This window comes from Camelus dromedarius, chromosome 12, assembly GCF_036321535.1.
Source record: "Camelus dromedarius isolate mCamDro1 chromosome 12, mCamDro1.pat, whole genome shotgun sequence".
NCBI classification, from domain to species: Eukaryota; Metazoa; Chordata; class Mammalia; order Artiodactyla; family Camelidae; genus Camelus; species Camelus dromedarius.
The window spans coordinates 10933703-10958472 of NC_087447.1; the positions used below are offsets into that span (position 1 = coordinate 10933703).

Here is a 24770-nt window from a genome sequence, read left to right on the forward strand (position 1 = left end):
AAATAGTGACAATTTTAACCCTTCCATTGTAATTTTGATGCCTTTTAAATTTTTTTTCTTGTCTTATTACTGTGCAAGGACTTCCAATACTATGTTAAATGAACGTGGCAAGAGTGGGCATCCTCGTCTTGTTCCTGAATTTAGAGGAAATGCTTTCACCTTTTCACATCTATGTATGTTAGCTTTGGGTTTGTCATAAATGGCCCTTATTATATTGAAGTACATTCCTCCTATACCCAGTTTGATGAATTTTTTTAAAATCATGAATGGATATTGTATTTTGTCAAATGCTTTTCCTGCACCTATTGAGATAATCATGCAATTTTTATTCTTCCTTTTAAAAATGTGGATTTATCACATTGATTTCTGAATGTTGAACCATTTTTGTGCCCCTGTAATAAATCTGACTTGATCATGGTGTATGATCCTTTATATATATTGTTGGTTTGGTTTGCTAATATTGAGAATTTTTTGCATCTATATTCATTGAAGCTATCGGCCTGTAATTTTCTTTTTTTGTAGTGCCTTTTTATGATTTTGGTATCATGTTGATAATGGCCTAATAGAGTGAATTTGGGAATGTTCCTTCCTCTTCAATTATTTTGAACAGTTTGGGAAGGATAGGTATTAACTTTTCTTTATATGTTTGGCAGAATTCCCCTGTGAATCCATGTGGCCCTGGAATTTTGTTTGGTTGAAGTTTATTACAAATTCAATTTTACTTCTAGTGATCAGTCTGTTCAAATTACCTATTTCTTATTGATTCAGGGTTGGCTGTTTGTATGTTTCTCAAAACATTTCTTCTTGGTTTCCAATTTGTTGGCATATAACTTCATAGTACTTTCATATTTCAAACACTTCATAGTATTTTCATTTTTGTATGTCTGTGGTATTGGCTGTTACTTCTCCTCTTTCACTTCTTATTTTGTATATTTGAGTGCTCTCTCTTTTCTTCATGATGAGCCTGGCTATTGGTTGACCAATTTTGTTTATCTTTCAAAAAAATTAGACCTTGGTTTCACTGATCTTTTCAATTTTTTAATTGCTACTTTATTTATATCCTCTGTGATTTTTATTATTTCCTTCCTTCTGCTAACTTTAGGTTTTATATATTCTTGTTTTTCTAATTATTTAAGGAGGTGAGTTAGGTTGTTTATTTGAGATTTTCTTGTTTCCTAATGAAGGCCTGAAATGCTATTAACTTCCCTTTCATAGATGCATCCCATTGATTTTGGAATGTTGTTCTTCCATTTTCACTTGTCTGGAGGAATTTTCTGATTTCCTCTTTGACTTTATCATTGACCTAGTGGGTTTTTTTAATTGAGGTATAGTTGATGTACAATGTTACATAATTTTCAGGTGTGCAACATAGTTATTCATGATTTTTAAAGGTCATAATCCATTTATAATTATTATAAAATATTGCTATATTCCCTGTGCTATACAAAATATCCTTATAGCCTATTTATTTTATACATAGTAGTTTGTAATTCTCTCCCTCTACCTTGCCCCTCCTTTCTTCCTTCTCCACACTGGTAACCACTAGTTTGTTCTCTATATTGGTGAGTCTGTTCTTCAATTATATTTATTTATTTGATTTTTAGATTTCACACATGAGTGATATTATAGAGTATTTGTCTTTATCTGACTTATTTCACTGATCGTAATACCACCAATGTCCATCCATGTTTTTGCAAATAAGCACACATTCTGTGTTCCACCAAAACATTATCAGGATTGTAAATCATGAGGTAAAATTCCAGGCTATTTAGGAGATATTGTATTGAATATATTTATAAAAAAATTTGAGAAGTTATGACAGGGTAATTTTTCTTATGGGTGAAAGAAGAAAACTTAAAAATTCATCTAGATGGCCATTTGGGAGAGAATAACTATATCACACTTATTCTGAAAGGATAGCACTTATGTTTTATTATTATAAAGCTGCAGTTCTATATTCAATTATCAGAGGCCTCTTAAAGACCTATTATTTTAATCAGTGATATTTTCCATTAGATATGATAATCTCAGCATTACTATTGCTTTACTTCAAAGTTTTCAATCAACTTTTTAAATACATCTTTTAATTTTCATGATACCTCATGAAATAACTGAAAAGGCACTAACTGACACTTCGAGATCAAAAGCCGGGGTTTTTCACCAGGACAGTGAAGCATTTTCCCCTTTCCAGTATTAAGTGAAGGAGAAATATGGCACTAACGAAAATTTTAAAGCTTACCATTTCACCTGAGTCAGCAATGCATTCTCTTATCTCCTTTTTTGATTTTAGGGGCACCAAGCCAATGATTAGGGGAGGAAATATTACAGAGATCACCTATTTCGTCCTTTTGGGATTCTCAGATTTTCCCAGAATCACAGTAGTACTCTTTGTTGTATTCCTGGTGATCTACATTATGACGCTGACTTGGAACCTGTCCCTCATCATTTTAATAAGAATAGATTCCCATCTCCACACACCCATGTACTTCTTCCTCAGTCATCTGTCCTTCATAGATATCTGCTATGTGACCTCCACAGCACCCAAGATGCTCTACGACTTCTTCCAGGAGCAGAAAATTATCACCTTCGTGGGTTGTGTTGTTCAATACTTTGTATTTTCAACCATGGGACTGAGTGAGTCTTGTCTCATGACAGCCATGGCTTATGACCGATATGCTGCCATTTGTAATCCACTTCTCTATTCATCAGTCATATCACCCACTCTCTGTGTTCAGATGGTGCTGGGATCCTATATGGCTGGACTCTCTGCTTCCATATCCCAATTGTGTGCCATGCTTCAGCTCCACTTCTGTGGGCCTAATGTCATCAACCACTTCTTCTGTGACATGCCCCAGCTGTTAGTCCTGTCCTGCACTGACACTTTCTCTTTACAGCTCTTGACTGCTATATTAACAATGCTCTTTGGGATAATAAATGTCCTAGTTATCATGATATCCTATGTCTACATTGTCATCTCCATCATGAAGATCACTTCAGCAAAAGGCAGGTCCAAGGCTTTCAACACTTGTGCTTCTCACCTGATAGCAGTTTCCCTCTTCTATACCTCAAGCATATTTGTCTATTTGAGTTCAAGCACTGGTGGTTCCTCCAGCTTTGATAGATTTGCATCGGTCTTCTACACTGTGGTGATTCCCATGTTAAACCCTTTGATATACAGTCTGAGGAACAAAGAAATCAAAGATGCCTTGAAGAGGTTGCAAAAGAAGAGAGGGTATTGTTGAGGTCACAGATTCCAAGATTTCTAACAGATTTGTCCTTTCAGAATCATCTTAACACACAACAATATTCATACAAATGGAGTATAATAAAATCCAAAATGCCTTTGGACAATGAAGGCTTAATTCGACACAGATAACATGCCAAAATGGACCCACAGCTGAATCAAGCCACACAAACACAATGTTTCTGAGTCCTAGAGTTACATTATTTTCATTCTACATGAGATGTATCCTCATCATATATTAATATATTCTCAAGTATTTGTGAAACATCAAGATTTAGAACATTGTTGCTTTTTGTTTGTTTGTTTGTTTTTTGGTTCTGAGATGGATCCCTGTTCAATCTCAGGCTTCTGACTCTAGAGGAGGGATAACTTACAGGGAAATCTTGTGTCCCAAATATTGTGTTGCTGCTTAATCCAGACATGGTGGTGACTGATGTTCATTTTGTGTTTCTAACAAGAGTGAGAATGAACAAAAAGAGAATATATCTTTGCACAGAAAAAAAGCTATACAATTGGCCAGGCCGTGCCTCCCATGCAGACCAATAAGATAGCTTATATTTGTGTAAGTCATTTTCAGTGGTAATTATCTAATAAGTTTTGGGTGACATCCTAGTTTCCACCAGCTGTAGTCTAAAGAAGAGGAGGTGGTTTGAATTATGAAGAGGAATAGAATGAAGCATGTGGTCTTTTCAGAGCCATTTACTTATGAGTCTGATGATGTAGTTTCTTGCATCTGGTGTTCAGTGGGGATTTCTGATGGGGATGATATTCAAAATCTATGTTACAGTTAATAGCAATTTTTGATATGATGGGACTCAAACCTCTCTCCCATTAAATTTGGAAAATATCCCCTTGGTTGGCATAGCTAATGATCCCAAATAATTTCTGCTATTTCAAGAATCTGAACACATTTAGTTTAATGAGAATTGTGTGGGAATTCCTGGTAATAATAAAGTTACTGAATTTCCAATATTGCAGAGTAAGCACTGAAAAAAATGGCACACATTCTTTTCTATTGTCTAGGTTCAACATTTTCTGTCCTAGAAATTTATGCTGTGTGGGCTGATATAATGGTTGGAGTAGAATGGTTAGAGTTACTTTAAAGCTAATTTTTTTTCAGGGAAACCTCAAGGGGCAGTAGAGGAAACAGACTGTGGTATAGGTAGGGTTTTAATTCTGGCAAATTTTTGTTGTCTGAAGGAGAACTTAAGGTGTGGTCCTTGTGTTTCGTTTAAAAATAGGACCAAGATATGTACTGACTGTTGATTTTCCAGATATCCAATATCTCAACAAACCAATATAAAATAAACATCATTAATTTACATATTTTCTTTGGAAACTCATTGGATTCTTAATGTTTTGGGGTGTCAGTTTCAATGGTCACATGAATTATTCTGTTTAACAACCATCAGTGGAGAGGTATTTGAAGCCTTGCCAAATTTTCTATGAGTTTGCACATGGACAAGATTAAAAGAAGGGTAATTATTGAACCTCTGGGAGAGTATGTGAGGGATTACCTCATATCAAGTAAATCATGCAATATAAATAAAGATGTATGTCTCCTCTCAGACTCATCCAGAGGCAGGTCATTTATTCAAGCATTGCTCTTTAAAAATGTGTAAGATTTGTGACAAATCTCTCTCTAAAGGGCTATGAGAGCTCCAGTAGGAGGCAGACCTCTGCTAGTTGTTTGTAATATGGTGGTGTTGATTATAATCACTATTCTGTGCATGAGACCTCCGGAACTTCCTCATCTTCTAGATGCAAGTTTCTGCCCTTTAAATTCATCTCCCCAATTCTCCTGGCCCTCATCCCCTGGTAACCATGATTCTAATTTCTGTTTATATGAGTTCGGCTTTTTAGATTTCACATGTTTGTGATGTTATACAGTCTTTTCCAGTCTGGCTTATCTTACTTAGCATAATGCCCTCAAGTTCCATCCATATCATCAGAAATGACAAAATTTCCTTCACTAACAAGATTGAATAATATTCTATTGTCTGTATATCCCATGCAGTTCACTTACTGATGGGCCCTAAGTTTGTTTCAATATCTTGGCTTTGTGATTAGTGCTGTAATAAACATGGAAATGCATACCATTTAGATATCCTGTTTTTACTTACATTGGATATATACCTGTAAGTGGAATTGCTTGATCATATGGTTGATCTATTTTTAATTTTTTGAGGACTCCCCATACTGTTTTCTGTAGTAGCTGAATCAATTTATATTCCCACCAACAGTGTAAATAAAAGTGTTGCCTTAACTCCACACCCTCACCAATATTTGTGCTTCTCTTTTTCCTTGATGTTAGCCATTCTAACAACTATGAGGTGATAGCATATTTTGGTTCTGATTTTCATTTCCCTGATGATTTGTGATGCAGAAAACCTTTTCATGTACCTGTTGGCCATCTGGATGGTTTCTTGGAAAAAATATCTATTTAGTTCAGTTCCTCTTTTTTTTTTTTTAACTGAAGCATAGTTTATTTATAATGTTGTGTTAGTTTCAGGTGTACAGCAAATTGATCCAATTATATATATATTCTTCTTCAGATTCTTTTCCATTAGAGGTTATTACAAGATATTGAATGTAGTTCTCCGTGCTATACAGTAGGTCCTTGTTTATTTTATATATAGTACTGTGTATATGTTAATCCCTAATTCCTAATTTATCCTTCCCCCCTACAACCCCTTTCTCCTTTGGTAACCATAGTTTGTTTTCTATGTTTGTTGAGTCTATTTCTGGTTTGTAAATAAGTTCATTTGTATCTTTCTTTTCAGATTTCACATATAAGTGATATCATGTGATATTTATCTTTTTCTATCTGATTTATTTCACTTAATATGATAATCTCTAGATCCATCCATGTTCCTGCAAATGGCATTATTTCATTCTTTTTTATGCCTGAGTAATATTCCATTGTGTATATACATATCACATCTTTTTTATCCATTTATCTGTAGATGGACATTTAGGTTGCTTTCATGTATTGGCCTTTATAAGTAGTGCTGCTATGAACATTAATGTGTATGTATCTTTTAGAGTTATATTTTTATTTGGATACGTGCCTGGAAGTGGAATTGCTGGATTATATGGTAACTCTGTTTTTAGTTTTTTAAGGAAACTCCATACTGTTCTCCATAATGGTTGCACCAATTTATATTCCCACCAATGGTGAAGGAAGTTTCCTTTATCTCCACACGCTCTCCAGAATTTATTATTTGTAGGCTTTTTAATGATGGCCATTCTGACTGTGTGAAGTGATACCTCATTGTAGTTTTGATTTGCATTCCTCTAATAAGTAACAATGTTGAGCATCTTTCCATGTGCCTGTTGGCCATCTGAATGTCTTCTTTGGAGAACTGTCTATTTAGATCTTTCGCCCATTTTTTTCCTGAGTGGTATGTTTTTTGGTGTTGAGCTATGTGAGCTGCTTGTATATTTTGGAAATTAATGCTTTGTTGGTTGCATCATTTGCAAATATTTTCTCCCATTTTTTCATTTTGTATGGTTTCCTTTGCAGGGTAAAGGTTTTAGGTTTAATTACATCCCATTTGTTTATTTTGTTTTTGTTTGCATTACTCTAGGAGATGGATCCAAAAAAATATTATCATGATTTATGTCAGAGAGGGTTCTGCCTATGTTTTCCTCTACGAGTTTTATAGTGTCTGGTCTTACATTTAGGTCTTTCTTCCATTTTGAGTTTATTTTTGTATATAGTGTTAGAGATTGTTCTGATTTTATTCTTTTACATGTAGCTGTCCAGCTTTCCCAGCACTACTTATTGAAGAGACTATATTTTCTTCATTGTATATTCTTACCTCCTTTGTCATAGATTAATTGACCATAAGTGCGTGGGTTTATTTCTGAGCTCTCCATCCTGTTCCTTTAATCTATGTGTCTGTTTTTGGGCCAGTACCATACTTTTTTGATTACTGTAGCTTTGTAGTATAGTCTGATGTCAGGGAGTGTCATTCCTCTAGCTCTGTTTTTATTCTCAAGATTGCTTTTGCTATTTGGGTTCTTTTGGTGCTTCCATAGAAATTTAAACACTTGTTCCAGTTCTATGAAAAATGTCATTAGTAATTTGATAGGGATTGCATCAAATACATAGATGACTTTGTGTAGTATGGACATTTGAATACTATTAATTATTGATTCATGAACATGGAATATCTTTGCATTTGTTTGTGTCTTCTTTAATTTCTTTCATCAGTGTGTTCTAGTTTTTATAGCAAAGATCATTCTCCTCCTTGGTTAAATTTATTCCTAAGTATTTTATTATTTTAAACATTATTTTGAATGGGATATTCTTCTTTACTTAAAAATTTTTGTTGTTGTTTTTGTTAGGGTATAGAAATATGACTGGTTTCTGTATGTTGACTTTATGTCATGCAGCTTCACTGATTTTTTAAATTAGTTCCAACTGGTTTATGGTTAAGTCTTTAGGATTTTCTATATACAAGAATATATGGTCTACATAAATGGCAATTTTTCTTCTGTCTTTCTTTTTTTTGAATGTCTTTTGTTCCTTTATCTTGCCTGATTGTTCTAGCTAGGACTCTAGTACTCTGTTGAGTAAGAGGGGTGAGAGTGGGTACTCTTTCTCTTGATCTTAGAGAAAAAGATTGCAACCTTTCATTGTTGTGTATGAGAGTAGCTGAAGCTTTTCATATATGTTGAGGTTATACCCAGTTTGAGGATTTTAATCATGAAATGATGTTGCATTTTGTCAAATGCTTTTTCTGCATGTATTGAGATGATCGTATGATTTTATCTTTCATTCTATTAATGTGGAGTATCATATTTATCGTTTTGTGTATGTTGACCATCCTTGCATCTCAGGGATAGTATCTACTTAATTATAGTGTATAATCCTTTAATGTGTTGTTGAATTCAATTTGCTAATATTTTTTTGAATTATTTTGCATCTATATTCATCAGGGATATTGGTCTAGAGTTTTCCTTTTTTTGTAGTATTCTTGTATGTCTTTGATATTAGGGTGATACTGGTAAAGTAAAATAAAGTTTAGGGTTATGGTTAGGGTTAATGTCTCTTGTTTTCTTAGTCTTGCTAAAGCTTTGTCAATTTGTTATCCCATCAAAAAACCATCTTTCATTTTTATTGATTTTTAAAATCACTTTTCTTATCTTTATATCACTTATTTTTATTCTGATTTTTATCAGCTAGGTTGCAAAATTCTGTGTTTTTGAGTTTAGTTACTAGAGGATAATTTTAATTTTTTGATGATGACATGATTTCTTGATTCCTGGTGTTCACTGAAGTTTTGAGATCTGCTCTTGCATTTTAAGTATCAGACACCTTCTCAAGTCTTTACTAGTTGTCTTTAGGTGGTAAATTTTTTTTTTTTTGTTTATCTTGCTTATATCTCCAGTTCAGTATGGATACACCTGCTTCACACTTCTTGCTCCCCTTGGTGGCCAAATTCTTAAGAATGTATGTGTTCTCTGGTTCTTAAAATTCACGAGACTGGCTCCTGAAAAATCTCTTTTTTGTTTCCCAGAAGGTGATGCTATAGCTCAAGTTTGTGGTTTCTCCCACAAGATGGCCTGATTTTCTTAACATATTCACTGTTTACTGGAGCTCACTCTCACCTCTCACTTGAGACCATACACAGTGGGTTGTGGGGAGGTGTGAGTTTAGACTTGGGATGTTTGTGCGTGCCTGCAGGTCACGTGAAGATACCCTCATGTATGATCAGATCACTCAAGACAGCAGTTCTCTTAGTCTCTGTATCCTTGCTGGATGAGCCCCCTTTCACCTACACCCTACACACATAATTTACCTTCCCTCTTAATCACAGAGTCCATCCAATAACTGCCTGCTTACCCCCAGCCCCAGTTAGTGATTGTTCTAATCTTTAGGTCAGAGTGGCTTCACCCTACTGGTTAATCAAAGGGGCTATGAAGGATGTGCCCATCTGCTGGTTTCCCTGGTAACCAATGAGCCAACCTCATATCAGTTCCCCTTAAAACTGGCAATCTCCCTCTCCCCTGGTTGTGAAGATTGCTGCCTGCCTGCTGTCTGCCATACACAATGGGGTATCACTCTAGGACCTTGCTTCCAACATGTAAGATCCCCTACCTAATAAACCATTGAAATCTCTGTTGCTGTCACCAGGATCTTTCTTTAGCCTTGATGCTGGGCAATTACAGGGCTTGTAGGCTTGCAGGGTCCAGCACAACACTTTGGATTGAGTTTGTATAGCAGCCTGTGGTTGCCCTTCCTCCTGGGGTTCTGAATAGAGTCAGGAGGAACTACATCCCTTTAATGATATTCTTATCCACTTCTTTCATGATATCCTCCCTCTTTTCAGTTAAGAAGGTCTTGCCTCAGTATCCTTGGTACTGATGGAGAGAAATGAGTTTTACCAGCATGTTCAGCACAGCTGTGGTAGCCAGACACTCATTCATCACATTCCTTTTTCCTGTGTGGAAGTCATTGCTGGCTAGGTCATTTCTGTGCTGTGTTGCCTTGGCAGGGAGTGGTCCTGGCAATGTTTTAGTTAAACCTCTCCAATGCATACCAACTTGTATTTATTTTTTGCTCCAGTGGAGAGCTGAAATCTCTACATAAGAATCTGGACTTCCACAAAGTCTCTGTCATCCTTGAATGTCCGCACAAGCCAGAGCCCTCTTCAGAAGTCAAAGTCACAGTTTTTGACTTCAAACTCGATTACAAAACTATAGTAACCAAACCAGTATAGTTTGGCATAAAAATAGACACATAGATCAATGGAACGGAATAGTGATCCCAGAAATAAATCCACTTATACATGATCAATTCACTTATGAGAAAGGAGCCAAGAATATCCATAGGGAAATGGATAGTCTCTTCAATAATTGGTCATGGGAAAACTAGTTAGCCACCTGAAAAGGAATGAAACTGGACCACTATGTTACACCATATGCAAAAATCAACTCAAAATAGATTAAAGACTTGAATGTAAGAACTGAGACCATAAAACTCCTACCAAAATCTCATAAGGGGCAAGTTTCTTGACATCTGACAAGTCTCAACAAATTTAATAGGGTAGAAATCATATCAACTATTTCACTTAGTATAATGCCCCAGTGTTGAAATTTCCATCCATGTTGTCTCAAATGGCAGAATTTCCTCCTTTTTAAGGCTGAATAATGTTCAATTATACATATATGATCTATTCTGGATCTATCTATCTTAAGAATATGTTCAGATTATACAATTAAATTATTAGTTTTTATCATAACTACTAACCTATTAGTAAGAGTGGAATAATATATTTACCCACCCCATTTTTCCTGGAAGTAAGATTAGCTGAAGTAGATCAAATTAAGCATGGTACCTTCCTAAAACATCTCTATAGCCCTAGTAATGACAGGATAGATGAGCCCTATTTTTTAAAAAATTTAAAAAGCAACAAAAAAGTTTAGGAGAATTACCTTAAGTAGATATTTTAATGAATATTTTTAATGCAGGATAATACACTGGAAAGAAGTCCAATTCAGAGAACAAGCTTATACTTACTATTAATAGAAAGCATGCTGTGCATTATACACTCTAAGTAATGATTTATAGGCAATTGAATTTGATTTTCCCTATGAAGAGCTACTCTATGAAGTAGCTACTACTGTCAGTCCCATTTTATGATAACCTTGAAGTGATAATTCTGAGGCTTAGGGAGGTTAATTTGTTCAAGGTCACACAGCTATCAAGTAGAAGAGCCAGAATGTAACCCATATTCGCTGATACCAATGCCCGTGGTTTTAACCACAATAATTCTTGGCTCTATTATGAATCAGTTTTACTGTATTTCACATTGCCTCAATGTCCTCATTTATGCATAGAAAATAAGGCCACATCTGCCTTATAGGTGTGATGATTGATTCAGATCAGATATTTGAGAAAATGTATGTATGTATATATCTAAAATGAAACTGCTTTGTAAACAGGAAGCCCATATTTTTAATTTATTGTTTTCAAGCTATTTTACCAACTAGCTATGTCTTCTTGGGCAACTCCCTTAGCTCCACTGGCTTCAGGTCCTCACCTGGAAATGGAAGGTTTTGAACTAGATAATCCCTAGGTCCTTTCCAGCTCTAATGGCTCCAAGTTCGTTAAAAGTTATAACCATATGATGATGATTGGACGATGGGGAAGTGGGGAATGGATCCAAAAGGGACATGGCAAAACGGAGCATGAAATTAGCAGGGATAAAAACTCCATGACAACCGTGACTCCAGAGAACAAGTACCTGGAGAGTTTTCTCTCCCTAATTTTCCTTTTTCTTTCACCTCTGTCCTTAGTAACACATTTAAGAGGATCCCCAGTGTGGGCTCCTCTCTGGCTGTGAGTGGACAGACAGCTCCTGGACAAAAGGTCCCATCTTGGAGTGCACGTAGTAAGACCCAGCTGAAAAATTTCTTTGGGAAAGAAACACACAGTCTCAACCTTTGGCAAGAACTCTGTCTTCTAGGGGGATCTGGGTCACGGTGAGAAGGCAAGATTTATAGAGAATGGTGGATTCTGTGCTATCTCTGTAAGCCATGTGATCCTTTTAGTAGGACCTTCACGAAGCAAGGCTTATAGTCCTCAGTCTCTTTCATTCTTAAGCTCTTCCCTCTTGTCACGTCCGTATCCTCCACCTAGGGCTCTTTCTCCTCATCCAAGTTGTCTGGCTTCCAGTGAAAAGAGTAATCTGTAACCTAAAATTTCAGGTCTCATGCTAGGGTGAGGACAGATGCTGAGTTCTGAAGTTTCTCCAGGATATGATCTTGAACTCTGTTACTTTCTGTTTTTTCACCTGTAAAGTAGAGGTAATAGCATCATTTAGAATCAAGTGAAGTAATGCCAACATAGCCTAATATGTTGTACAAGGTAACCGAGGGCTGAATCAGAAATTGTAATTCACGGAATTTCAGGGAAATTTCCTAAGATCAAAAATGCTTGCATGTGTTTCCCAACTTTACCCATCCCTTTAAATTTAATTTTTCCTGAGAATTCTCTTTTTAAAAATAATTATTTGATTTCCATTTCAATATACAGCTTTGATTCATAATTTCCATGTAGCAAAAGTCAAGCTGGTCACTCCATAATAATACGACAAAGTACACATGGACCATTCTGTTGGCCTTTTGAAATACTTCAAATAGTTCTCTACTGTCATTATGGAGACCTTGGGGGTCTAGAGACATCTAGCATGGGTGACACAGATAACAGAGATGCTCCACTCCAAGTGCAAGTAGTGCTGTCTGTCACTTTAAACCTTCTTTTACTTACATTGTTCTTCATCCAGCAACATTCCTAACTTTTTTTTAAACCTGATTTTGTACTCTGCACAATCTCCCAAATGATCATGTCCTTAGTAGGTCAGACTCGGAAAAGGTTTTGATTTACTTTATTTCCATAATGAAATCTCCAACCAATATTTACATCAGTCACCTTTTCTTCTAAAAACTGTATTGAGAGATGGTGAACACATGCAAAAAATTCATCAGAAAGAGTGAATATACTCAGAATATATTTGTTTTTCCTCTAGTTTACCAAATTTTAACACTACAAGTTTTTAGATAAAATTTGCCATGAGTAAGTAGAACAACCCAGCACTGCTCACTCTTTTCTGGGGATGATGGGCTACACAGAATGCTTTAGTTGTGGCTGAGTCTATTACCAGAATGTATTAAGAAAGTGAAGAATTTTATTGCAAGTCATTGATCAAAAGCTTAACTGATTTTCATTGAATTGATTAATTTATGTTGGTGTTAGGGGGATGCTATGTTTGGGGGTTTATACTTTCAAAATATTTTCACTGAACCCTACTTATCATCTTGGACAAAATATCTGAGAAATATGTTGATAGCACTGTGTTCTAAAAGTAAGCAGGAAGATTTCAAAGTTCATAAAATCATAAAGTAAAACAAATATAAGATTTTTTGAGTTTCATATCCAAAAGTGGGTGAAAGAACCATTTCTTGATGTATTCAACATACATTTATATTTGAGTTTTATAAACATTAGTATATGAAATGCTTATTACTAAATAGGAAAGCATCTCCAGTAGTCCATATACTGTACACGGTGAGTATCATCAGCTCAGATATACTTGGTGGTGGTGGAGCATAAAAAGTGGCGTTATCAAGAGTTTACAGCTTAGCTGGGTGGGAGACAATGAAATAATGCAATAAAGAAATAAGCACAATTATTTATTAACAATGTTCTTTAGTCTAGGCTTAGTGACCATCCAATTTAGGAAATAGTTTTATGAAGAACTCCTTAGTATTTCAGTGTTAGTTCCGCCTTATGTTTTTTCTTCACGGTGAGGAATATTCATGTGAATGATAATTGCTAACATTTCTTGATCCCTTACTGTTTTAAGCCCTTTATGTCATTCATTCCCTGCAACAACCCTATGAGGTAGTAAGTATTGTTAGTCCCATTTATAGATGAGGCAACTGGCTGAGGGCCACACAGCCGGTAGGTAAAAGTAGGGAAGCCTGAGTCTATCCTCTGTCATTCTCTCTTTCACTCTCTCTCTCTCTCATTTTCCTGCTCCTCCCTCCCCCATCTCTCTTTGCTACTGAGGATTAAAGATTTATATATCTTAATAACTTATTTTTATATAGATAGGAGTTGTAGAAAATTGAAAAACAACTGGCAAGTAAAGAAGAAAATCAGTCATACCACTCATTACTTTCAGCTTCTGTGATTGGCTCCCATGGTGTGTCTGTGTGTCTGTGTGAGACAGAATTAGGTAAAGCAATTACTTCCTCAGTAAGAGAGAACCACTTTGTGCACTCATCAGCAGTATACGTGAGTACCCACCCCTTATTCATTTATGCTTTTTATATTAAACATTTTATCACACTTTTTAATATTTTGTGACTTATATTTCAAAACTATTTTATGTAAGTGAAATTTCAGCTATAACCAAAATTTGAGCTGTTATGTTTTTTCTCTTATAGTTTCTGTTTTGGTGTTGTATTTCAGAAATATTTCTCATTCCAAGATTATATGAATGCCTATATATTTATTCCCCTAATGCTTTTTACTTACTGTGGACCTGGTCTCACAGACCATTTATAGCAGAGTTTATCCTTTCTCTACCAACTTTAAATACTTTTATCAAATATTAAATTCTTACCAATATCTAAATTGATTTCTTAAATTTTTATTTGTTCTTTTGACACATCTATTTTAATAAGAACAAGAAATTATCAATGTTTATAATATTTTTGATACCTCAAAGTTCAAATCCTTTTAATTATTAATCTTTTCCAAGATTCCCTTGGCTGCTAGCATTGATTTACTCTTTCATCTCAAGGAAGGACAGTTTGGGTTATGGAACAGAGCATATAGTTGGAATCTGTTACAAATCTGCTAGTGAGTTGTGACATGCTGACTGTACCAACAAAAAAATAGAAATATACCTTTGTAATATTTAGGAATTAAAGTATTTACTTTGAATCTTGACATCGAGGCTCATGATAGCTTGATGCTGGTTTTCTAGTGACCCAAGTGTGCTCAAACTCAAGCAAACTAAATTGAAAATAATTTATGTGGTTTTATCTTCATGGCCCCAGGTAGTTTGACTTGCCTCTAAATGAGGTCTGAATCTACACCTGCCTAAAGGCAATGATGCCTGCCTGTCTAAGGGCTGATGATGTCTCAGGAATTTCCCCAAATTAACCCATGAAACTCTAGCACCCTGGCATTCCTGTTCATGGGTGCAGCTGTCATTCAAGGATATCCCTGAGCAATCAATGATAATCATGGCCAACAGCTATTGAACAATTACTGGGTACTGGGTTGTGTGCTGAGCATTTGCATGAATTTCCTCATATCCCATTAACCCCATAATTCAGAGGCTCTTGTCCTCAATTTGTTGTGAGTAAATCAGACTAAGGGAGTTTAAGCTACTGCGACAAATTCATAGAATGAGAGGATATCAGAACTAAAACTCTTTTTTTTTCAGTTTTACTGAGATATAATTGACATATAACTGTATAAGTTTCAGGTGTACAACATAATGATTTAATATAAGTACATACTGCAAAATTATTACCATATTAAAATTAGTTAACATCCATCACCTTATTCAGATATAATTTTTCCTTGTGATGAGAACTTTTAAAATGTACTCTCTTAGAAGCTTTCAAATGTACAATACAGTATTGTTAACTATAGTATGTTGTATATCACAGTCCTAGAACTTATTTATCTTATAACCGGAAGTTTACACTTTTGACCATATTCTTCCAATTCTCCCATTCCCCATCTCCTGCCTTTGAGAACCACAAATTTGGTCTCCATTTGTATGAGCTTTTCCCCCCCAATATATAGTGAAATCATACAGTATTTGTCTTTCTCTATGTGATTTATGTCACTTAGCACAATGCTCTCAATGTATTTTTTATGCCTGAAATATGTATATATCATAATCTCTTTATCCATTCAAGTATCTTGGCCCTTGTAAATAAGGCTGCAGTGAGCATGGGGGTGAGGTGCACCTATCTCTTCTGGACAGTGCTTTCATTTCCTTTGGATACATACACAGAAGTGAAATTGCTGGGTCATATGGAGTTTTTAGTGTTTTGAGGAAACTTCACTCTGTTTTGCACAGTGGCTGCACCAGTTTACGTTCCCACAACAATTCACAGGGTTCCCCTCCACATCCTCAATGGTAATTGCTAGCTCATCCTTTTGATGGTAGCCATTCTAACATGTGCAAGGTGATATCTCATGAAGTTTCTGATTTACATTTTTCTGAGGATTAGCTATATTAAGCACATTTTCTTGTACCTATTGGCCATTTGGATGTCTTCTTTGGAAAAATGTCTATTTTGGCCCTTTGCCTATTTTTAATTGAATTTTTTTTTGCTATTCAGTTCTATAAATTATTTATGTATTTTGGGTATTAACTCCTTATATATGTGGTTTGAGATATTTCCTCCTGTTCCACAGGTCACTTTTTCTTTTTTATTTTTGATCATTTCTTTTTCTGTGCAGAAGAATTTTTATTTGATACAAATCTACTTGTTGATTTTGACTTTTTGCTTGTATTTTAGGTGGGATATCCAAAAAAATCATTGTCAGGACCCATACCAAGAAGTTTTTTTCCCACCAAAAACTAGATAGGAGGGTTTGCTTTTCTCCACACCCTCCCTGGCATTTATCATTTGTCAACTTTTGAATGATGGCCATTCTGACTGCTGTGAGGTGATACCTCATTGTAGTTTTGATTTGCATTTCTCTGATAATTAGCAATATTGAACATTTTTTTTCATGTACCTATTGGCCACTTGTTTATCTTCATTGGAGAACTGCTTGTTTATGTCTTCTGCCCATTTTCGGATTGGGTTGTTTGTTTTTTTGTTATTAAGTTGTACGTGCTGTTTATATATTCTGGAAATTAAGCCCCTGTCAGTCTCATCATTTGCAAATATTTTCTCCCATTCTGTAGGTTGTCTTTTTGTTTTGTTTATGGTTCAATTTGCTGAACAAAAGCTTATAAGTTTAATTAAGTCCATTTGTTTATTTTTGCTTTTATTTCTATTGCCTGGGTAGACTGCCCTAGGAGAACATTGATAAGATTTATGTCAGACAATGTTTTGCTTATGTTTTCTTCTAAGAGGTTTATAGTATCTTGTCTTATGTTTAAGTCTTTAAGACATTTTGAGTTTATTTTTGTGTATGGTGTAAGAGAGAGTGTTCTAACTTAATTGGTTTACATGTGGCTGTCCAACTTTCCCAATATCACTTGCTGGACAGACTTTTCTTTTCTTTTCTCCATTGTATACATTCTTGACTCCTTTGTCAAAGGTTAATTGACCATAAGAGTGTGTGTGTTTGTGTGTGTGTGTGTGTGTGTGTGTGTTTATTTCTGGGCTCTCTATTCAGTTCCATTGATTCATATATCTGCTTATGTGCCAATATCACACTGTTTTGATTACTGTAGATCTGTAATATTGTTTGAAGTCTGGGAGGATTGTTTGACTGGATAATTTTAAATGACTTATTTTCTAGCTCACTGATTCCTTCTTCTTGCTTGGTTGAGTGTGCTTTTAAACTCTCTATTGATTTCTTTATTTCAGTCATTGTCTTCTCCAGTTCTAGAATTTTTGTTTTTGTTTTCTTTTTTGATGGTTTCTCTTTCTTTGTTGAACTCATTTTATTCATTTTGTTAATGCGTTGTCTTCTTAATTTTATTTTGTTATCTATCTTTGGGTTTCGTATTTCAGTAAGCTTCTTTAAGAGAGTTATTCTGAATTCTTTTGTCAGACAGATTATAGAACTTCATTTCTTTAGGATCAGTTATTAAGGCTTTATTAGTTTCCTTTGGTGGTGTCATATTTACCTGATTTTTTGTTATCCTTGATTCTTTTGTTGATATCTGCACATTTGGGTAAGTTGTGTCTATTTCTAGACTTTACAGGTTTGCTTTGGCAGAGATAGTCCTTCCCTAGTCAGCTCAGCTTTGGGGCAGCCATTATGGAAAACAGTATGGGGATTCCTCAAAAAATTAAAAGTAGACTTACCAGCAATCCCACTCCTGGGTATATATCCAGAAGGAATTTTAATTTGAAAAGATACACACACCCCAATGTTCATAGCAGCAGTATTTAAAATAATCAAGACATGGAAACAACCTAAATGTCCATCAACAGATGACTGGATAAGGAAGTTGTGGTATATTTATACAATGGAATACTACATAGCCATAAAAATAAAACAATTCCATTTGTAGCAACACAGATGGACCTGGAGATCATCATTCTAAGTGAAGTACGCTAGAAAAAGAAAGAAAAGTACCATATGATATCACCTATATGTGGAATCTAAAAAAGAGAAGATACTTCTTGGCAATTCAAGATGAAAAGCTGGTCTTCCCCCCAGGACAGTGAAGGATTCCTCTTATTCCAGTGCTCAGTGGAATAAAAATTTGTAATGCTACTATTTCACCTGAGTCAGCAGTGCATTCTCTTGTCTTTTTTTCTGATTTTAGGAGCACCAAGCCAATGATTTCGGGGAGAAATATTACAGAGATCAACCATTTCATCCTCTTGGGATTCTCAGACTTCCCCAGAATCATAGCAGTTCTCTTTGTTGTATTCCTGGTAATTTATGTTACAACTCTGATTTGGAACCTGTCCCTTATTGTCTTAATAGGGATGGATTCTCACCTCCACACACCCATGTACTTCTTCCTCAGTCATCTGTCCTTCATAGATATCTGCTATGTGACCTCCACAGCACCCAAGATGCTCTACGACTTCTTCCAGGAGCAGAAAATTATCACCTTTGTGGGTTGTGTTGTTCAATACTTTGTATTTTCAACCATGGGACTGAGTGAGTCTTGTCTCATGACAGCCATGGCTTATGACCGATATGCTGCCATTTGTAATCCACTTCTCTATTCATCAGTCATGTCACCCACTCTCTGTGTTCAGATGGTGCTGGGATCCTATATGGCTGGACTCTCTGCTTCCATATCCCAATTGTGTGCCATGCTTCAGCTCCACTTCTGTGGGCCTAATGCCATCAACCACTTCTTCTGTGACATGCCCCAGCTGTTAGTCCTGTCCTGCACTGACACTTTCTCTTTACAGCTCTTGACTGCTATATTAACAATGCTCTTTGGGATAATAAATGTCCTAGTTATCATGATATCCTATGTCTACATTGTGATCTCCATCATGAAGATCACTTCAGCAAAAGGCAGGTCCAAGGCTTTCAACACCTGTGCTTCCCACCTGACAGCAGTCAGCCTCTTCTATACCTCAGGTATGTTTGTCTATTTGAGTTCCAGCTCTGGTGGTTCCTCTAGCTTTGATAGATTTGCATCGGTCTTCTACACTGTGGTGATTCCCATGTTAAACCCTTTGATATACAGTCTGAGAAACAAAGAAATCAAAGATGCCTTGAAGAGGTTGCAAAAGAAGACAGGGTGTTGCTGAGGTCACAGACTGAGATTTCTGACAGATTTTTCCTGTTAGAATTACTTTAACACACAATAATATTCATATGAATGACCTATAACAAAATTCATACTGCCTTGGGACAAAGAAAGTTTCATTTAACACGGATAACATGCCAAAATGGACCAAGAGTCAACTTGATGCCACATAAACACAATATTTTTAAGTTCTAGGGGCTCATTATTTTCATCCTACATGAGGAGTGGTCTCATCATTTATTAATATATTCACAAGTATTTGTAAAACATGAAGATTTAGAACCTTATTGATTCTTTTTTGCTTCTTAAATTGAGCCTTATTCAGTCTTGGGCTTCTGACTCTGAAGGAGAGATATCTGACATGAACCCCAGGAATGTAGAAACCTTGTCTCTCAAGTATTCTGATGTAGCAAAATCCAGACATGGTGGCCATTGATGTCCACTATGTGTGTCTGATGAGAATGAGAATGAACCCAGAGAGGGGATGTGTGCCTTTTGGACAGAAACAAAGCTGTACAATTGGTCTGACTGTGCCTCCCAGGAAGACCAGTCTGAAGATAGCTAATGTTTGTGTAAGGCCACTTTCAGTGCTAATTATCTAATAAAATTTTGGTTACATCCTAGTTTCCACTAGCTATAGTCTAAGGAAGGAGGACATGATTTGAATCATAAAGAGGAATGGAATGAAATAGCTGGTTCCTTCAGTACTACTTATTCATGGTCTGATGATGTAATTTCTTGAATCTAGAGTCCAGTGGGGGTTTCCAATGGGAGATAGTGTTCGAAATCCATGTCACAGCCAATAGCTGTTTCTGACATTGTGGGACTCAGACCTCTTTTTCTCTCCTCCATTTAATCCAGAAAATTTACCTTTGTTTGACATACCCAGTGGGATCACACTCTCCAATCATTTCTGACATCCTAACCATCTGTTCAAGTTTTATATGAGGGGACTTGTGTGATAATTTATTGTAATAATAGAGTTACTGAATATTCAATATTGCAGAGACTGAAAATGAATATGGAAAACTGGTATACCTTTATTCTTATTGGGTGTGTTCAATGTTTTCTGTCCTAGAGATTTATGGTTGCATAGGGTGATACATAGTTTAGAGTAGAATTTATAGTGTTGCTTAATGCTGACTACTTCCAAGAATCTTCAAGGGCCAAGAGAAGAAATAGATAGTGAGATAGGCAGTGTTATCAGTTCTGACCAGTTTTGTTTTCTGAAGGAAGATGTAAAGATTTTGGTCATTGTGGTCTGATGAAAAAGAGTAGCAAAATATATAGCAGCATTCACTATCGATTTGAAAGATTGTCTATACTGGAACAAACTGATATAAACCAGATGTTGTTACATTTCCATTTTATCCTTGGAGATTCATTGGGGTATTAATGAATGTTTTGGGAGTCTCAATTTCAATGAGTTGCATGAATTATTGTGTTTAATTAAGGACTGTAAGTGCAGACATATTTGGAGCCTTTGCCAAATCTTCCATGAGTTTACACGTGTACAAGATTTAGAAGAGGGAAATTGTTGAAACTCTGGGAGGGAATGTGGGGGCTTATCCTATGCCAAGGAAACTGTAACATGAATAAAGGATATTTGCTCCTCTCACTCAGGCACATGTATGTTTTCTGAAGCATTGACTTCGAGAGAAGTCTGTTCCTAAGGGGACATAATAACTTCCTTAGGAGATAGAACTCTTGCTAGACGTTAGTATGGAAATGCAACTAATTTCTGTATGTTGATTTTATATCCTGGAAGTTTACTGAATTTGTTGATTTCTTACAATAGCTTTTTATATGTAGGATTTTTTATATGTAAGATTGTATCATCTGGAAATAATGACAATTTTGCTTCTTCCTTCATCTTAACAGAATTAGAGCGTTGTAATTCTGTGTATTTGCCTTTTATCACTGTGTTGTATGTTTGAATATGTTTTCATGTTACTATTTAGTGTCTTTCACTTCAGCTTGATGAGCTAATTTCACCATATTTGGCAAAGAAGACCTAGTGGTGATAAACCCCCTCAGCTCCTGGTTGTCTGGAAAAGTCTTTATTTTTTTCTTCTATCTGAAGGATAACTGCTGGCCAGATTATTCTTGGTTGGCAATTTTTTCTGTCAACACTTTGAACATATTATTCCACTTTCCCCTGGTCTGTTAGGATTTTTGTTGAGACATTTGCAGAAAACCAAATGGGAATTCCTTTGTAGGTTATACTCTTTTTCCCCCTTTTCTGCTTTTAAGATTCTCCCTTTGTATTTGATTTTTGACAGTTTCACTATAATATATTTTGGAAAAGGTTATGTTGCACTGAGATAACAGGGTTATCTATCAGTTTGTGAACTTGGTTGTTCATGTCTCTTTTCAGATTTGGAAAGTTCTCAGCTATTACATTTTTAAATAGACTTTCTGCCTCCTTCTCCATCTCTTCTCCTTCTGGAACTCCAGTTATTTTAATATTTGTATGTTTCACAGTGTTCCATAGATCACGCAGGCTTTCTTTGCTCTTTTCATTCTTTTCTTTGTCTTCTGTCTGTGTTATTTCGAAGTTCCTATCCTGTAACTCACTGATTCTTTCACTTGGCATATTCTATCTTAGGTCCTCCCAATTTCATTTTGCATTTAATTTATTAAATTCTTCAGCTCCAGAATTTCTGTTTGGTTCTTTTGAATGATTTCTACCTGTTTGTTAAATCTTTCCCTTTGTTCATGTATTGTTTCCTGATTTCATTGAATTGTCTTTCTGTGTTTTCTTGTATTTCTTTGGGTTTCCTCTAAGCAGCTATTTTGATATATTTATCAGATGGCTTGAAAAATTCTGTGTCTTTATGTTCAGTTTCTGGAGGATTATTGTTAACTTTTGGTGATGACATGTTTCCTGGATTCTTCATGCTACTTGGAGTTTTGAGTTGTTATTTTTGTGTATGAGTAGTAGAAACCTCCTCACATCTTTACTAGTTGTCTTTGGATGAGAGACATTTTTCATTGCTTTTGCTTATATCTGAGATTTTCTCCAACTTTTTATGAATACATCTGCTCCACACTTCTTGCTTTCTCTTGCAACTGATTTCTTAAGCTTGCAAGTCTTCATCTGGTTCTTACAGCTTACCAGGATGGCTGCCAGTAACCTCTTTCGTTTTCAAGAATTTGGCAACAATTATAGCTTAAGTTGTGGTTTTTCCCTTGCCCACAGACCTTGGTCTGATTTTCTGAGCATATTTGCTGTTTACTGAAACTCACTCTCTTGCCACATTTGGGAATATGCACAACGAGCTGGCACAAAGTTGGTGGAGGTTTGGGGTTAGCACTCAGGGTGTTGCGTTCCTTGCAGACCAGATGAGGGGATCTTTGGGTGAGGTTCTCTCAGCAAGTACCAGCTGGGCTTCCATCTGGGGATCTGAAAACAGTCAGCAGGAACCATATCCTCGAAAGAGAGATTATATGGGAAAACAGAATGCTTCTAGCGTGAGTTGTTTGCTGTTAGATGCATTTAACAAGGTTCCACAGAAATGAGACAAGCTCACAAAACAAGTAGTCAGTTTGTAAGGAAAAATGAAAGAGACAAGAAATTTGGGGACTTGCAGAGTTAGAGGAGAAGCTTTATCTCCAACTTGTAAAGATAAAAATGAGAAGAACTCTGAGGGAAAAAAAGGTGAATAAAACTGAACCTTGCATCAAGGACCAAATCAAGGAAGTGGTCATCACATCCCATGGTTATAAATTCTAAATGATTGAAGGTTATGCTCAGTAAATCTTTTAATTTGACAAAATAGTTCCTATTAAAGAAATTTAGGGAGTTAGAATGTGACTTTCACAGAGAAGCCCAAAAGACCTGAGATATCTGAAATATATATTTGATATATATATAAAATATATACAGAGAGAGATCTAGAAACTAATTGTGAATGTGAATATAGCTTATGGTCTGTGGAACTGACTTGAATAAGTAGATAAGAAGTCAACTATTAATCTAGAGTAAAAGAAATTTGCTTATTTGAGACTGAAAAGAATCCTTGGAACATCAGTCTTCAATGGCCAGGAAACAGATTGAGACAACTGACCAGACCCCCAAGGAAGAGACATTCTTTGACTTCCTATTCAAATGTGACCAAGGAGGATAAACATCAAAGTAAGGACTTTGTAGAAGGTGGAACTAAGTATCATGAAAAATAATGGATGGGGGCAGAATGGAAACAATGCTTAATGATGGAACAGTCTACATTCTCAGTGTGAGGATTTCTCCTAAGACATGCCTAGTAGGATTTTGGGATTGCTATGGACCAATGCATGCCGTATATCTTCTCTTCTTTTACTTCCTAAAGAGGTGTGTTTACTGCCATTATCCTATCCATATTCCACCATTGAACATTGGGTGTGTGGAAAACAGATAACTTGTTGGTTAGCCCACATGTTTCCAAGTCAAGGAGAGTAATATATTCATTATTAAGAGACTGCTAGGAATCCCTCAAAGATCCAGTCCCCATTGGAAAAGATCCTAATACAAGTATGACTGACAAGATTAGTATCTAGAATGTTAATAAACTCCTAGGAACAAAACGTGGCAAATGTCTTACTTAAAATGGGCTAAATAGATCAATAGGAATTCCATGACAAAATACAAATGATCTTGAAACATATTAAAAGATGTTAAACCTCATTAGTAGTAGAGCAACACAATTTCACACCCACTATTTAGGTAAAAACTGAGAAGTAGGACAATATCAAGTGTTGATTTGACCATGTAGTAATACAGACTTCATCTTCTGCTGATGAGTGTGTACACTGGCATATCTACTTTAAAAAGTTGCTTTTCACTGTACAGCAGATACAAATACAGTATACAAATACAGTGGGCCAATGATGGTAGCAAAGGAAAATCCTCCCCGTGGTCAGAGTTCCAAGAAGCATGCTTGGTTGTCCAATTTGCACTGAGGGAGAAGGCATTTGAGTTAAGGATATACATGGACTCCTAATCAGTGCCAGGTAGCTTGACTGGCTGGTCAGGAGCCTGGAAGGAGCAAGACTGGAAGAATGGAGAGAAAAACATCCAGCAAAGAAGTATGTGGATGGACCTATGGAAATGGATACAAACACATGGATATTTGTCTCACATGTTAATGCCCACCAGAGAGCATCCATTGCAGTGGAAGTTCTCAACACTTCGATAGACAGCAATAGCATAGATATCATCCAGCCTCTCTCCTTGTAAACTCCAATTCATGGCCACCATGGGCAGAAAGTGAGCATGATGGAAAGGTTGAAGGCAATGCTCAAGCTCCTTCTCATCAAGGCCAAACTACTGATCTGACTGAGTATTCAGTGTGCTAGCAGATAAGTCAAACCTGAGCCCTTTGAAGGGTACCACGACTCAAGTATTACAGCCAACCATGTGGTAGTGGGTGTATTATAGTGAACTCTACCACCCTGGAGGGGATAGTGATTTACACTTCCTTGAGACACATACTATTGACACAGGTCTGCCTTCCATGCCTGCAATGTCTGTGCCAGTACCACCATCTGAGCACTTACAGAACACCTAATCTATCCCATATGAAATTGAC

General features: G+C 36.0%; 2 protein-coding genes and 1 long non-coding RNA gene across 3 annotated transcripts in view; 2 read left to right on the forward strand and 1 right to left on the reverse strand.

The window, feature by feature from the left end:
* The first annotated feature begins 2217 nt into the window (after positions 1 to 2217).
* Positions 2218 to 3249, forward strand: LOC105094961 (olfactory receptor 5AN1-like). The gene has a single exon (XM_010987074.3). The coding sequence runs from the start codon at positions 2259 to 2261 to the stop codon at positions 3240 to 3242; it is 984 nt and encodes a 327-aa protein (XP_010985376.3). The 5' UTR covers positions 2218 to 2258; the 3' UTR covers positions 3243 to 3249.
* A 7090-nt stretch (positions 3250 to 10339) lies between these two features.
* The window catches only part of LOC116155296 (uncharacterized), a 28130-nt gene continuing 13699 nt past the window's right edge, over positions 10340 to 24770 (reverse strand). The window contains exons 2-3 of the long non-coding RNA XR_004139161.2: positions 13929 to 13979; positions 10340 to 12051 (exon numbers count right to left, since the gene is read on the reverse strand). This is a non-coding gene — a long non-coding RNA (uncharacterized LOC116155296). The remainder of the gene's footprint in view (positions 12052 to 13928; positions 13980 to 24770) is intronic.
* LOC105094962 (olfactory receptor 5AN1) lies at positions 18263 to 19201 on the forward strand. Its single transcript, XM_010987075.3, has one exon. It carries the CDS (start codon positions 18263 to 18265, stop codon positions 19199 to 19201), a length of 939 nt encoding a protein of 312 aa, XP_010985377.3.

Excerpts from the sequence above, each read along its gene's own strand:
- LOC105094961 (XM_010987074.3), top strand. The coding sequence starts at position 2,259 with ATGCATTCTCTTATCTCCTTTTTTGATTTTAGGGGCACCAAGCCAATG.
- LOC105094962 (XM_010987075.3), top strand. The coding sequence starts at position 18,263 with ATGATTTCGGGGAGAAATATTACAGAGATCAACCATTTCATCCTCTTG.